The sequence below is a fragment of the Petromyzon marinus genome, chromosome 4, assembly GCF_048934315.1.
Source record: "Petromyzon marinus isolate PM22_M1 ecotype Great Lakes invasive population chromosome 4, UKy_Petmar_22M1.pri1.0, whole genome shotgun sequence".
Lineage (NCBI taxonomy): Eukaryota > Metazoa > Chordata > Hyperoartia > Petromyzontiformes > Petromyzontidae > Petromyzon > Petromyzon marinus.
Genome location: NC_133670.1, coordinates 17,852,429 through 17,869,224, shown reverse-complemented (window position 1 = coordinate 17,869,224; position 16,796 = coordinate 17,852,429). Strand labels below are relative to the sequence as shown.

Genomic DNA, 16,796 nt, shown 5'->3' with positions numbered 1-16,796 from the left:
CAGAGTTCCGCCCCAAAAGCGAGAAAAAAAATACATTACATGTCTCAGTGATCCTATTAAACATACCGCCTCAGCTATAAACCAGATCTGCTATGGGCTGTCAAAAATCACCTACAGGAAATTAGCTCACAGCTGCTTAACACATAGCGAGCAGGGCAGGTGTCAGACATGATATACTCCAGTATCTCACCCCAAGAATTTGATGTGGGCTTAAAGGGCTCATCAGCTCGGCACTCTGTCCGGCGTTTGGGAGAGAATGTCGTCCATGATGCTAAGAGCCGCTAAGATTTGGATCCAACGCAATCGGACCCTCGGTCACCTGATCATGACTTCACGCGCCGTCACCGCTCTTCGTGTGCCATCTTGCACGACTCCCCTTTCTCCTTCCACTCGCTCGCTCGCTCATTTGCTCGTTCACTCTCCACGACCGTGAGGCCTTTCTTAGGCTTCAAAACTAATTTATGTACATGGTAAAGCCCATTGATGAATTCCATTTCTTTCAGAGGTGACCTGGCCACATAAGATAGCTCATTGAGGTGGCTTATATCATATGTGGGACTTTATATTTAGCCAGATAATCTACATGCATATTTTTAAATGTGGAGGGCAAAACCGGAGGACCGCGGAAATAGTCTATGTCACCACGTGGAGAGAGAACACGCGAACTCCAAATATACAGGCGTCTAGGTCTGCATCGAGCCCACGTCGTCCTGTGTCCTGGGCGAGGGAGATCATGTTTCGCCACCATGGTGCCCCTCTTCACCACTGAAGTGCCTTTTCATCGTTAAATAGTCGAGAGTTATCGCCTTTTCTCAACAAGACCCCAAGCGCAAAAAAGAAAATATCACGTTTTGAATTTTTGTTTTAAAAGGTGTGGCTCAATGAGCCGAATCAAGGTACATCGACCGCTTTAACCAAGTTGCTTCAGTCGCTTGGTGGATTCTCCCCATCACTGTCAACGATCACGAAGGTCCAGACTGCTGCACATGTCACCGACACAATCACACACATTACGGTGTTCCACAATGTCATGTTGCAAATTTAGAAATGCACAAGGGCAAAACTACTTTCTTTCACGGAGTGTACAGGTTTGTCGTTTTATGCGTTGAACACTCTGAAGATGACCACCTTAATTGTCAGCTGTTCACCGCTGTCTGATCGGTGATGCACTTTTTCCCAGGTTGCCTCGATCTCAAACGAGTTCGCAGCACTGTCACGGCAAAGCGCTGGCTCCCTCCACGCCCTCCGTGTCTGTGCTGCATTGGCCGTAACCTCGCTTAACACAATATTCTTCACCAACTTTCAGAGGGGGGCCACATTCACCGATAAGACATCAGTGTAAGGGCCACCACACATTTGAAACCATTGGATTTGACAAAATGATGGGGTGTTTTCACATTTGTGTATTGTTGGGGGCCACACGTCAGGGACCGCACTGAAGGCCACCAGGGGCCGCCAGTGGCCCGCGGGCCTTGCAATGAAGAATGTTGCGCCAACAGCACCTACTCCCTCCTGCTGCTACTGCTGCTGCTGCTTCTCGAGTAGGGATCTTTGACTTCGCGTATGGACAAGGGAAGAAGACCACAAGACCACTCCATGTGTGGGAGTGAGATAAATGGTAGCATCGACTGCAAGGGATTGAGCATTGGGAGGCCTTCATTCAGATGTGGATAGACAATGACTGATGATGATGAATGAAGAGGGTGGGTTATCAGCCAGCCTTTCCAAATGGAAAACTATCTTTTTTACAACTGCTTTTAGTATTCAGTTTGTTGTCCTTCCCCCGTACCTCCGATTAACACGGTTGGCTACGTACGTTGCAAAAGAAGTTCAACATGCGAAGATAAAAGATCCCCCGTATAGCCTTAACAGACTGGGGCAAGTATTGTTAGCGAGCACCTATCAAGGCCGGGATGGCACACGAGGGGGTGGGTGGCCAGCACCACACCCGGCCGCCTTCGTCTCCCCAGTGACGATGTTTACACACCGCACTAGTTACTCATTTGAGGGTGAGTCGACCTAGGGGAGGCCCAGGACTGGTTCAGACAATCGTCACCGGTGGTGGCCGTGAGCGGGAATCGAACGCGGGTCGTCAGGTTCGTAGCGCAGCGTAGCGCTAACCGCTACACTACCTCTCTCCACACACCTACGCACAGTCGGTGGCTCACCTTCGCTGTTGGTGCTGCCTTCCGGACGGCCGTTCCGCACCGTCTTGTTCCAGCGACCCTTCCTGCGGGCGGCGTGCGGCGACGGGGGAACGTCGCGCCGGCCCGTCGGGGAGCCCGGGCTGAAGTGTGACGAGTCCACAGCGCTGTCGTCTGCGGCACGCGCGGTACGAGCCACGCACGCACGCACGCACGCACGCACGCACGTACGCACGCACGTACACACAAGACACATCAGCGATGCACTGGTCGGCTATAAGAAAATTAGTGGCACCAGTGTTTGGGTAAGGAGGATGCAGGCACGGCATTGTAGGACTGGCTGGAGGTTCTGAATGTACGGCAAGCATTGCCGTTTGAAGTCGCGTGGCTGACCTTTGTGACAAAACCGAACTTTTAACATTTGGCAGTGAAAACTTAAAACGGGACTTTGTTATCCCTCCATGAGCATTTAGAATGTTAAATATTGGCAAGAAATATACGTATGTACATTAATAACAAAACAGCACTGCACAGCGTATGATGAAACGAAATAAATATAAACTACAAACTGCACATTCTGAAGTTTTTTGTTGGCACAAGCAAGCTGCTGCGTAAACACTTTTAAAAATTCAAATGCATTTTTAAATACTGATGAAAACAAAATGTAAATACAAGCAATTATGCCCGCGCTGTGGTAATTTTTGCACTCCGTTTGAAAAGCGCGTGATCCTGCGGAGCGCTGCCACGCCAAGCTCCAACGTCGCTTGGCGCCCGGCGCTCTCGCAGCTGTCGCCCCGCTCACACCCCCCGCCCAGTTTGCTCACAGCGCGCCCGTGCGGGCACGGCCTCCTCGCGGCGCCAGTGTCAGGTGCGACGGCCCGCTCGCCGCCGTGGCCGACAGGGCTTCATGGATGTAAACTCGTGGAGGGAGGACGACGGTGGCGGAGGACGGGACGGGGGCTGGCGAGCGAGCGAGCGAGCAGGCGATGGAGAGAACTCGAGGGTGGGGTGGGGACGACGACGACGACGTGTAACCGGATAATCTATCCCTCGCTCAACCCCCCCGCCCTTCATCCCTCCCCCATGTCCCGGCCCCTGAGGCCGCTCGTAAATAACGAGGCAGCGCCCGAGGGCCCGCGTGGCACAGACGCCCTCGTCGTCGGGCTCAGAGACAACAGCAGCTGTGCTCTCGCGAGGTCTCCAGCTCTCGAATTACTCACTTTTACTTAATATCGCCGTCATACGCCGATACCGATTCAATTATCGCGACTTGAAATGTAACAATGAGGAACGCGTCCTGACCAAGATTGCTGTGATAGTTGTGACGTTTTAAAATACTCTCAATCTAACGCGGGAAGGAATACTCACACGAGTTTAGGTCAAGTCTCTATTACACGGTATATATATATATATTTCACGTCACGTGGAAATCCTCGCTGCAAGTTTTCCATCCAGCACCTGGTGCGCTGGTAGTTCCAAATACAATCGTTTACAGAAAAAGTCTTCGACGCACGACCTGTGTCGGGTTTGCCACTCGCCCGTGCGCCACGCGTCTCACGTGTCCCATGCGTCCCGCGCGCTGTACAACAAGCGGCACGACATCACCACGTACGGAACACGAGGCATTCGCGCCGCGATTGAGATGACAACAGCGTTTGACCCGCCTGCTCCTCAGTAATTACCCGACACCACTTAATCTAGTGCTCCATCCCTCCGGGTGCACTGAAGAGCGTCAGGGTCGTGGGGAGTGCGGTTGTTGGTGGGGAGGCCGGTTTGGAGGTGATGGGGTGGTGGTGGGGGGGTGTTGGGGGGGGGGGGGTGGGCTCTGTCACGGAAAAAGAGATGCCCCTCATTACCGCAAAAGTTTGAAGACCAAATGAGCCATCAGCCATGGCAGCGCCGGGCCACCTAGACGCCCTGTGCAGCAGCGGCTGCCCCGGTTTAATTCGCTCTGTGCAGGAAGTGACACGACGGCAATTGCCCCTTCACCACAATCCAGTAATTTTCTGATGCCCCAACCTCGTTTTCGTTTTGTTTCTCTGCCTCTGCTCTACGTGAAATGGAAACGCATGCTTAGTTGTCCTGAAACAAAAGCACCACGAGCCTTAATTTTCATTGCTCAATTCCGCATCCTAATGATTTGCCCACGTACTTTGCAGATTAGGTAGTAAGAGCATTTTCTGCTTGAAATTGTTGATATTGAATGTCTCTGAAGATTATCCACGGTACCCTAATGTTATATATAGAGTAAGAAATTAATTAACGTTTTAAAAAGATATATATAGTCGTGAAGCCCCGCGTGTTATTTAAAAATACTTAGCAAAGTGAGCTTTAATCGCGTATCCTACAAATAGAGCACTGTTTAAAATATTTTCCCACTCAACGATTCTGACGATACTCATTTGATGCCGTTACATCTATTTACTCATTTATAAAAGCTGCTTTCGCCGTGAGAGCATTTCTCCATCGCTGAATGAAGAAGCTCCTGCAAATAATGGAGCCGGAAAATTGCACGCAAGTTAATTTTATCATAACAGAATCAGAATATGTATTTAAACTAGAGGAATCCGATGAGCTATGAAGCTCTTTTTCACAGACGCCCTGCAAGCGCTAGAATCCTAGCGGTTACAGGAAAAGTCACGGACGGATTTTTTTTTTTAAGAAAACCCCATTAGGTAAAGGATGCCACCTGAAGACACACATGGTGAATGCCCCCCCCCTCCTCCCTCCCCTGTTCTACCGGCCTCACGCCCGACTCCTTGCCGCCATCCACCCACAGTCCACGCACGTCCCCAAGCTCCCACTTACCCCAGCAGCCCCTCTCTCCCGTCCTCAGCCCCTCCGCACCCCTCCCCACACCCCACCCCCCCCTGCCTGGTTTTGGCCCTTCTACGAGTTGAGGGTAATGAGGGGGATCAAGGCATTGGTGATGGGATTAAATGGACCTGATCAAATCCCTTCCCAAATTACATTCCAGATAATTACAACCCTGATAGAGCCGACGCTAATTAGATGGGTCTTCATATTGAATTCCGAACCCTTAACCAGGTTATTCGATATTACAGTGTTCCTTTGCCTGACTCGCAGAGACTTTGCGCAACAGAACAATCAACCGCCGTCTCTCGCTTTACCTTCTTTTTTTACATCGGATCAAAAAAAGGGTCAGCTTTTTGTAGTCAGCTAAAATGAGGTGAAGTCAAGAGACGCTCACATTAAAAAAAAAAATTCCGATCATTACCGGTTGTAGTGAAGATACAAGATCAACATGCACAACGAAAGATCACACCGTCAGTTCTTCTGATGAATAAATCAATTACCGTCTCTGCTTTAAATAAAGCAACCCCCGTACTTTCCTTTGAGGCAACGCCTCTGCCGAGAAGCACGCTTCCTCTTATTACTGCACGTTTCCTGCAGGGATTTTTTTTTTGCATCGTGAATTTTCATACAAACGAGGGCCCTGTGAAGTGAGTTTAAACAATGAAACTGGTGCGAGCGTGCAGGGACCGTTCTCATCAGTTGGCGTGCGGTTACCGAGGCTCTTGTGGTGGCGGAGGTGATGGCGATGGTGGTGGCGGCGGTGGTGGCGGTGGTGGTGATGGTGATGGAGGCGGCGGTGATGGTACTGATGATGGCGATGGTGGCGGTGGTGGTGGTGATGGTTCCGGTGGTGGTGATGGTGGCGATGGTGGCGGCGGTGGTGGCCGTGGTGTCGATGGTGGCGGCGGTGATGGTATTGATTATGGTGATGGTGGCGATGGTGGTGGTTGTGGAGGCAGTGATGGCAGCGGCGGCGGCGGCGGGGGAACGTGGCGCTTTAAAGCGGCCCGCCTCTCGTGCATCGCACCAGAAATCACATTTAATGGCAACGCTCACACAGGAGAGACCCGCGCAACGTGGCGACACGCCACGCTGTCCGGAACCCAGCTGAGTCTCCGCAATTTGTAACCGAGTCTCACACGAGAAAGAAAAAAACCCAACAAGGGCGAACCTCAACTTCACGGGACGGCGGAGATACATTAATTCCTGCTAACGAGGATTTTGGGCGTGTTTAGTTTGGTTTGGGAAATCCAACCACTTGCTAAAGGTCTCTCGGGGAGAGGCCAGGTGTCACTTCTGTGGAGTGAGGTTGTTGCGCTATGGAGGCAAGATGTCAATTTTAAGACCTATTATTGCTTGCTCATGAAGTCATACTGGACAGACAACTACATCGAACCTCGCATTCATTGGCAGCATCTGTGCATTTAACCATCCACTAACTAGTTTTTGTGAACAAATGTTCACTTGCAATGTAGCTTTCACTAAATCTGTAAATGGTGAGAAAAACCCATCAAAACTGAAAAATAGTGCATGTTGAAGAAACCACAAGTTAAAAAACGCACCCAAAACTGTGTACAAATCACTCAGCCTTTGCGCATGATGCAAAAAATCATCAATTTCCTGGAAAAGTGCTGTGTATCTCTGCCATCACCGCCGCTGCTATCAGTCGCTCACATTTGCTCAAATATAATTAGATGTATGTATGTCTGTTCAACTTCCTTCGCACCGTACGTAGCCGACTGACGAGAATCACAATAGGATCACAATGCACTTTTCCAGAAAATACTGATGGTTTTTGCATAACGCACAAAGGCTGAGTGCTTTTGGGACGTTCGTGTTGGTTGTTTGAAAAGTCGCTTATAAATTGGCGCCACAACCAGCTCCGTCAGGGGCTCCTCCTCCTCTTGGTGAGAGCTCAAAGAGAAACCTTTGGCGTGTTGTTGCCGAACGAATACATAAATAAGGTCACACTCATTGCACGCAAAGTACTCGCCACAAATGGGCCACACTACCTTGCCCATCTCGTCAAGGAGCATAAACCATCGCGCCAACTCTGGTCTTCCTCGCAACGGCGAGACATCGAACAAAGACGGTCACACTGCATCGCTCCTTTTCAGATGCGCTTCTGCGGCCGTCTGAAACCAGTTTCCTTCTTATATTAGGAAGCCCAACTGGAGCTGTGTCATTTTAAATCTAGAATTGCTTCATGTGTTTAGTTTGGTGTTCTTCCCCCGCGAAAGAAGTTCAACATACACGCGTGCATACGTGTCACAATTCGCACAAGATGCTAGGCCACGGCTCCTGTATACGAACGTGGAATCTTAACGATTCCACAAAGCAACGGGGTGGGTGCCCATGCCAACATTCATGCAAAACCACAATGCAATTCCTGGCGTGTCCAAATTCACACAGCTGCCCCTCCCCTCCTGCTTAATTCTCTAAAATCAATCACTGCATTCCCCAGTGGCAGCTGCACAGATTTACAAAAGAGACACACGAATCACCCTCTGTGGCTCTGGCAAGTTTAAATATTTGATAGAAAAACAAAACAAGTTTCAATGTTTCTTGCCGTCGGTTTTCACACCTGATAATGACTGTTTGTGTTGCAGTCGAAACGTCGTGAGAATTTTATTGTTTTATATATCTTTTATAATTTTATTGATTCTCTTCAACGCCACTTTATCGAAAGAACCAAGAATATAAGTTTAATGCGATTATATCCAAGCTCAAAGGTTAAGGAAATGAGTACAGGGATCTGGCCAGAGCCAAACCGTCACAAACTGTGGCGGCCGTTTGCCTCCGTGGAACAGAGACTGTGAAACGTGAGGCCGTGGCGGGGAAGGGAGGCAAATGGAATGGGATTTGGAGAAGACTGTGGTAAGGAGAAGTCGGGGATTGAGGGGCGAGAGGGCTTCGTGGGGAGGAAGCGAGCCCGGGGAAGGGGCCGGAAGCGAGGGCGGACGCAGCCTCACCGAAGGCGCCGCCGTCAATCCAGTGCTCGGAGCTGCAGAGCGAAGCAGAGCGCTGGTGCATGGCGAGGCTGGTGGTGCTGGCAGAGCGCTCAGACGGCACTCCTGCAAAGGGAAAGAGTGCAACGCTCATCATCACCATCGTCATCACCACCTCCAACATCATCATCATCATCATCATTCCGCAGAGCCCTTCTGCAACGAGACAGCAATGATCCTCACCATCGACGACATCACTGTGTTCAGCCACCACCGGTGTCAGGTGGTAGATGACATCTTTTCATGGCTTCCTATCTTCCCATCTGCCATCTGTCTCCACAACTGTCCAGTCCTGGTCAGTCTTTTCCACGGCACTGTCTTTCCACTTCTTGCATGGCTCTGCCTCTCAGTTTCATTCCCTCTATCCCCAAATCAAAGGATCATTATGCAAATCAGTTATACAACCATCAGCCCATGCAACCGTACCATTTAGGTCTTGCCTGCTCCATTGATGCTTGTCGAACACAAAAAGAAGCGAATAAAGTTTAAGATTCTTTGATTTGTTACACGGATGGTCCTGTTAAGGTCAAGAGGTCATTTTGACAAATGCCCCGGATGCTACCACATCTTGCCATCGATTCCATATTCAATGTCATGCTAAAATATAATCCTTAAGTTCCTCTCCTCAAATATCTTACAATCCAGTTTTAGGTCTTCCCCTTCTCTGGGTGCCACTCCAATGCCGTCTCAGTAACCTGCCCTCCTCCATCCTGCACGCATAACCCACCGAACAAAACCTCTTCTTCCAAATTGTATCTACAAAACGTCGTCGCTATGTTCTATTCCTAACTTTCAAGCCGCCAACCCTACCCGCCCATGAAACTCCTACCGAACCTCCACATGCAACTTTCTTAAACGGCCAGAGGTTGATTTTCCATTGGTTACAGTCCAACTCTTTGACCCGTACAATAACGCGGCGAATACTCCTGTCTCAAACACCCATCTTTTCACACTTTTGAGGCACGACGTAAGTCACTTAGGAACAGAAGAGGGGAGGGATAACAAGGCGACGAAATGCGGGCACGTCGTTGGACGGCACGCCACGTGGAAGAGCTAGAACTGGCGTTGGCTGCTGCAGAGAATACACGGGAGGTACCCATCATGCAAATCCGACACGGTAACGCTGGTCGCACGGACGCCCATCCGCTCCCTCCGCTTCCCTTCCTTCCCGCTGCCACCCCCTCTCCCCAGCACGTGGACGTACGTTTTGTAGCGCTGGCCGGCGTCACAAAGTGAGCCTTGAGGAGGGCGGTTGGCAGCGAGCGAGAGGCGCACAGCTCGTGATCACCGCGCACATTAGTCAGCCATTTGCGCGCCTTCCCGTTTCGCCGGCGCAGACATTCAAAATGAATAGGCAGGTTTGAACAGCATGAATAATAAATGACCTTTGCGGGGCACTGCGGCGGCACGTTATAATATCCCTTTTCGCGCGACACATGGGTCTGCTCGTGACAGCTTAAGGCCCCCACCGCCCGGACCCCAGCACACGCGGCGCGGCAGCAGCAGGGGAGACCCCCGCGTAGCATCATTTAGCGTGGGGGGTTGTGGTGGTGGTCGAGAATAGGAAGGGTAATGGGGGGGCAGGTGGAGCAGGGAGGCAGGGGAGTGGGGGATAATGGCAGGCGAGAGCGCCTGGTGACTGCCCATTGGTGGAGTCTATTACTGAGCGTGACAGATACTTAACCCTTTCCCGGCCAAGCGGCCCTCCGCGAGGGCGACTCGCAGCAGACCGACCTTGCTTTCAGCGTCGTGTAAGTGGACTCGTTAGATAAATAATTAGCACGTTCATCCGTGTCGCCGAGTAATGAACTGTGACGTGCACGCCGATCAGAGAGGTTCACTTTCAATCAGCGCCGGCTTCGGTCGTTGGATTTATCTTATTTGACACGAGTGACACGGGGCCCTCGGGGGCCCGGCTGATGTATTGAGCAGGGATAGGGTTACGGATAGAGTTATGGTTAGTGTTGGGGCCAGGGTTTGTCATGTGTTTAGCCATGGCCATGGCTGAACATTATCGATATGTATTCCTGTAGGGCAAGTTACAAACATTTGCTGGCAAACTGGATGCACAGTGATCCTCACCCCAGAACTAAATTGTCTCTTGAAAAGTGCAAAACAGGTTTGTAAAGAGATGGTTTCCTTCGTGTGAGCTCATTGATATAAATATCTCTTTGGCAAGATGAGCTGGGAAAACAATACAAGGAAAAGGAGGCGCCATACACTTACAATATAATCGTCGCAAATAACCGAAAAAAGTGGAAAAAATACACAATGCTGAAGAATTTTGAATAAATAGTAAGTAAATCATTAGTTTTAACATCTCAGTTTTTCGAATGTTTTATTCAAACAGCAGCAGTGCAATCGGCAGCTAGTGACACAACGCCAAAAATCGGTAAAACAGTCGGAAACACAACGCAGAGACACAAAAGCCATCGTCTTTGTATCGGCGCTGGTGCCTGCGACGCGCCGCTCGGCTTGGCCGCAGTGCCGCGCTGAGCCGCGATGGTCGCTACGCGGCCAGGGGCGGCCGCGGCCGCAAAGCGCCCAGCGCGGTTAACCGACCACGCAGACACCCTGCGATATCTCCCGCTCACATTTATCTTCCCCCACACTCCACCAAGAAATGGCAATTGAATTAACAAACCCTGCACAACTGCCCCCCTCGCCCCCCCGCCGCCCCCCCCCCCACTTTTCCCACCGGCCCCCTCCCAAGTTCCAACCGGGACATCCATTACTGCCGCAGCCACCTCAACCGCCCTCCACCACAACAACTGCCCCTCCCCCTCCCCTCCCACCACCGCTCCCCACCCCAAAATAAAATAATGAGAAAAAAAATAAAATAATCGGGATCCTAAATCTGCCCCGCTCTTGGGAGGCTGTTAAACCCATAATGAGCGTCGAGTCAATCACCTGCCCATCACGACCGCAAGCAGCGCTCCTCACTGCGTCGCCCAGAAATGCTTTAACACACAACGCATTTACTGCAATTTGGGGTCTATTAACACTCAGAATAAATGGGCTGTGGTGGAAGCGTGCGAGCACGGTGCCGGTAAACAATGAAATATGTCATCACGCTGTCCTGGTGTGGCAGGCAAAGTCAGGACATAATACGCGCCGCTGATGTTTTTTTTCATTTTCAGAATGCACACGATCCAATACTGCCTCGTGTGGAAAGATCAGTAACGGGATCTTTTTTTTATTCAAAGGTATTGTGTCGATGAAGGCCTCTCTGGAGGTACCGTGTCAGTCATGGGGGTTGTTTGACCATGTTTCACCATGCTGGTCAGTGCAGGTGAGAGAAAGCGGGCCCAAGGAGTGGTTCAGATGTTAGCTTCAATTGACAGTGAAACTCCAGATTGCTACGCTCATAGCGCAGTGCACTAACAACTGCGCCACCGCACAACCGCGATTGTAAACAATCAGGCCATCGTAACAGTTCTGCTTCAGGGATCTGAAAGCATTGCTGCATATAGTGGAGAGTGTTTCACGATAACACGGAAAAAAATATTTTCAGTCAAAAAAATGCCACCGTGACTTAAAATTGCTTAATATCACCGATGAATTCTATAATAATTTCTATAACGATTTTGTAGATTATGCATATTAAATCATATATAATATAGAGGGGGCATTTTTTCGTTTTCTTCCCAATTTAGTATTCAATGTGCGTAAATAGTTGCACAATCACCTGCACACTTGAGAACATACATGTTAATTGTTGTTGGCCAAACATTCCTGGATAAGTTGTCATTATAATGAGTATTAAATAAGCTTTTTTTTTTTACAATTGTATCATCGCAAATCATACTTCATAAAGTAGACCGCTAAATGTGTAAGATATCTACGATGTAAGTGGCTAATCGGGATGGATATAAATGTTTGTATGCAAGTACGTTGTGAGATGACGTTGGCTGGGATTTGAACTCAAGGCCGCTGGGACCCCAGCTGCTCTACCAAAAGAGTGCCATCTCTCAATCTCACTCAAACCAACATATCCAACAAAAAGAGACAAAGACCCCCCATGTAGCCTTGACAGACTGTAGGGGCAAGTGCTGTTAGCGAGCACCTATGAAGGCCGGCACGGCACACGAGGGGGTGGGTGGCCAACACCACGCCCGGCCGCCTTTGTCTCCCTAGCGGCGATATTTACACATCGCACCAGGTACTCATTTGAGGCTGAGTAGACCTAGGGGAGGCCCAGGACCGGTTGAGATAATCGTCACCACCGGTGTTCGCCGTGAGCGGGAATCGAACCCGGGTCGCCAGGTTCGTAGCGCAGCACGCTAACCGTTACACTACCGCTCCCCACAACAATACACACACATACGCACAGCATATACACATGATGCACATCATCATCATTATCATCGGCCACGATCTAACCACGGCTGGATGAAGGCCTCCACAAGCCATCGCCAACTCTCATAGTCTCGCGATGCAACAATCCAACCAGCTCCCGCAAACAAATCCGATTTCTCCACGGTCGAGGTTACTCTCCTTTGGCTGCCGCTCCATCATCAGTCTTGACCACTGGCCACTATCCCTTCTCGTGACAAGTCCTGCCCAAGCCCTGTCTCTCAGTGTCATTCCAAGCATGTTTCTTCCATTGTCCTCGTCACCGTCAATGTCTCTGATCCGTGCGTCACAACAGGTGAGGGATACACCGATTAATTTAGTTTCTTATCGACATGTAACGCTCTTTTGTCAATCCACTGCTGGATGAAGGGCATCCGCCATCCTGTGCGGTCACGGGGGGGGGGGGGTATATTCCACGCACATATATATGCGCATAACGCAGCATGCGCCGTTCTTCGTGATACAGCGAATGTTCAGTCACGTACAGCGACACACATTCTCCGACACGGTCCTTCTGCACCGCGACCCCCAAGAATGGCCACCGAAGGTGTTGCCACGGTGCCCCCCCCCCCTGCTCTCCACACCCTGGAGATCCACATGGGCCCCCCCCCCCAGCTCCCACGTCTCACCGCTTATCACCAGCACTCGCTCTTGCTCTAATCAGCGGCCGTGTAATTGTGGCCCAAGACGACGCACCACAGCGCGCGCTCTCTTACATCTAAAGATCTCCCTTCAAACGCGATTCCGCGGATTAAAAAAAAACACACAAAACAGCATCACTCATTAGCGATGATTAAAAGTGCGCATCCTTTAAGACGCTAGATCCGGAATGTAATTACTGTCGACCTCCAAGCTCCATTTTCGATCAAAAATGCCAGTCCACGTCAATTAGCAACTAATCACGCTGTTGTTTTTCCGCCCCCCCCCCCCCCGTTTCTCAATAAATTATCAAAACCTTAACACGGCTTTCAGTTCAGTTGCTGTTTGTGCCACGCTATTAGATGCAGCATGAAAGTCAGCACTGATGTGGAATTTGTAAGGTGACTCACCAGGACTCTTGAAATGTGCACACAAACTAAGATGGAAAAAACCCCCCACTCTAATCAACATCACACGATCATTCTCCATGAGCAACGTGAGCAATCCATAACGAAACCAATCAGCCAAATGCCAGCTCAAGACATCAAAATACAACCCCCACTTATACCCGCCACAAATTGCAGTTTTCTAACAGGAAGCTGCTAAATGTGCGCTGACCTGCGCTCTGTTTGTCCACGCTGTATCTTTGTCTGTCCTTTCCCCTTTTCCCCTTATTTTCTCGAAGCTCGCTCAACTCAATGCACACAAATCTATTTCCAGGCTTCATTAATTCACTTCTCTTCTGCCTTCCTCTCTGCCCCTCTCTCATTTTCTCTTCCCCCCCCCCCCCACCAGCCTCGGCCCATCCAGGGCGGCGGTAATAAAAGAGGAATCGGAGACACATTAGCGTGTTAAATGCCTTTCCACTGGAGTGTTGCCGTGATGGAACGCATGCCGCCCGTACCAATTATCTCGCCATCTCATCACTCCGAGCAGTGCTGCTGATAGCTAGCACCGATGCGAGCGCTACCCCCCACTACCCCCCCCCCCCCCACAAACTACCCGCCTCTCTCGTCCCTCCTCCCCACCCGTGACACCACCAAAACCCTTTCTCTTCCACCTCCCCGAACACCCGACAACCAGCTACTCCAAAACCCAACGGCGGCAGCCTTCCAGCGTGCGCGATCGTGCCGAGGCTGCCGCCGGTAATCCCTTCGCGCCCACATCACTTCAAAGTGACCGGTTGTTGCTGCCGAGCCGAGGAAAACTCCGGGGGGCAGCCGCCTGTAAACGCTGTCGGAACTGGCGACAACCGTGTCTGGGGGGAGGGGGGGGCACGGCTATTTTTTTTGCTTTGCGCGTTGCAGAAAATAAAAACGTGCTGGCACACAAAGCGCGGCCATCGTCGGGTAGAGAGTCGACGGCGCGCTGGCACGTCCGCCTCCACGCGGGCACGGCGAAAGGGTTAATATTCATTGGCGGCATTAGCATTCAGTAACTATAAATATTCAAGCATTCAATTACAGGGAACATTTATTTTATTATTTAAATTTGGTGGCAGCGCATGCTCAGGGAGACGATGGAGGACACAGTGAATTAACTGCCCGGTCTAACCTTCCCCCCACCCATCACCCACCCCAGCCTCCCTCAACCCACAGCCCCCCACCCACACCCCTACACCCCCCCCCACACACACACATCCCTCACCTCAACAACACTCACACCCACCGAGCTGGATGCCTGGGCACAACAGGCACGGTTTTGTACTCTGAGATCTCTCCACAAGTCTCGGGATCTGCACGGTACAAGTGAGACGGGACGTGAGCTTACTAAGGACAAGGGCAAGCTGGGGGGGTGGATTAGGAGAGGACTCCACCGGCCGTGAGCCACGCTCGCCCTCCCCTTTGATCCCCGCCACACACAGGCGCTCGGTAAACAGCGGAGGCATGCGAGCCGTGCTAAATGCTGCGGCTGGCCATCGAGACCAGAGTGTGAAGTTCACTCCGATATTACGGCTGCTGTTGCTATATTAGAAGCTGATAAATGCAGGCAACCACATGCACTGCGTCAAGTGTATGTGATTAAATGTTTATACGGTAATTGCAGTTCTTTGGTTTTATATTGTTGGAGCGCTCAGAAATTCAAATATGTACAAGTGTAGGAATGTTGGTAACAGAGTTATCTGTCGATTTAAAGCTTTCGTGACTGCAAGGATTCATCTTCTTTGGTTCTTTCGGTAAAGTCACGTAGAATGAGAATAAAATAATAAAATAACACAATAAAATTCTCACGACGTTTCGGCCACAACGCAAGCGGCCGTCTTCAGGTGAAAGGTACAGAACTGTCGGGATGACAGAGCTTCAATGAACGATGTTAAGATTCGTAGCGACTTTTAAGCTGGTTGGGAGAAGTGAGGCGCCTTGACAAAGGGGTTTACATATCAAATAGCTGAGGGATTAGCTTGTGACTGGTCACAGGAATGGCTATGTTAAAGTCAAAACCAACACATCCACAGAGGCTACGAGTAATTTAGCATTGAAATAGATAAGGGATTAGCTTGTGACTGGTCACAGAAATAGATGTGTAGGCCTTTACTTTAACATCTATTTCTGTGACCAGTCACAAGCTAATCCCTTATCTATTTTAATGCTAAATTACTAGTTACCTCTGTGGATGTGTAGGTTTTGACTTTAACATAGCCATTTCCGTGACCAGTCACAAGCTAATCCCTCAGCTATTTTCACAAGCTAATCCCTTAGCTATTTCAATGCTAAATTACTCGTAGCCTCTGTGGATGTGTAGGTTTTGACTTTAACATAGCCATTCCTGTGACCAGTCACAAGCTAATCCCTCAGCTATTTGATATGTAAACCCCTTTGTCAAGGTGCCTCACTTCTCCCAACCAGCTTAAAAGTCGCTACGAATCTTTACACCGTTCATTGAAGCTCTGTCATCCCGACAGGTCTGTACCTTTCACCTGAAGACGGCCGCTTGCATTGTGGTCGAAACGTCGTGAGAATTTTATTGTGTTATTTTATTATTTTATTCTCATTCTACGTGACTTTACCGAAATAACCAAAGAAGAGTTATCTGTTTCAGTAGACAGATATTACATTACATTTTTGTTTGAATTTTTTCAATCGCGATTTCTGTCATGCTGCTAAAACACAAATGTTGGCTTATGGATGACAGGTATACATCATACCAACAAGGTTACCCTCTATAGCCTTAACAGATTGTTGGAGCAAGTGCCGTTAGCGAGCACCTATGAAGGCTGGCACGGCACACGAGGCGGTGGGTGGCCAGCACCACGCCCGGCTGCCTTTGTCTCCATAGTGCGGATGTTTACACACCGCACCAGGAACTCGTTAGAGGCTGAGGCGACCTAGGGGAGGCCCAAGACCGGTTCAGATATTTGTCAGTGGTGTTGACCTTGAGCAGGAATCAAACTCGGGACGCCGGGTTCGTAGTGCAGCGTGCTAACCGCTACTCCACCGCATCATACCCACAGACATACACACACACAGACACTTTGTATGTGTGTACGTACAGAAGGCACAAACATGTATGCACGCTTACCCTATACACAGTCTGCTAATGTTACAAAATGGAAAGTTTACTTTCATTAATGTGACTTGCATTTCCAAATGCTGCGAAAAATATCTCCTCCGTCATCTCCGCCAGCTCACAGATTGAAGTTGCAAAAAAGTTTTCACGCGACCAAAAGAAAGTGCGCACTGCCCCTCTTCAAACGGGAACGAATTAAACACTCAAGCGCCGCCAAAACCACGACGCGAAATTGCACTTGCAAGTCGCGTGGTCTCCCACCGAAGGACCACCCCACGAACCCTCCTGGCCTCAACTTCCACGTGGAAACGTGGGGCAGAAGCGC

At 50.1% G+C, this 16,796-nt stretch overlaps 1 protein-coding gene across 3 annotated transcripts in view; it reads right to left on the bottom strand.

Annotated features, from left to right (window-relative positions):
• Positions 1-16,796, bottom strand: part of LOC116938557 (arf-GAP with GTPase, ANK repeat and PH domain-containing protein 1-like) — a 176,386-nt gene that overhangs the window by 44,788 nt on the left and 114,802 nt on the right. For all 3 annotated transcript variants that reach the window (XM_076059408.1, XM_076059407.1, XM_032945827.2), the window contains exons 12-13: positions 7,934-8,035; positions 2,169-2,318 (exon numbers count right to left, since the gene is read on the bottom strand). In XM_076059408.1, the coding sequence (XP_075915523.1) occupies positions 2,169-2,318; positions 7,934-8,035 (252 nt within the window). The remainder of the gene's footprint in view (positions 1-2,168; positions 2,319-7,933; positions 8,036-16,796) is intronic.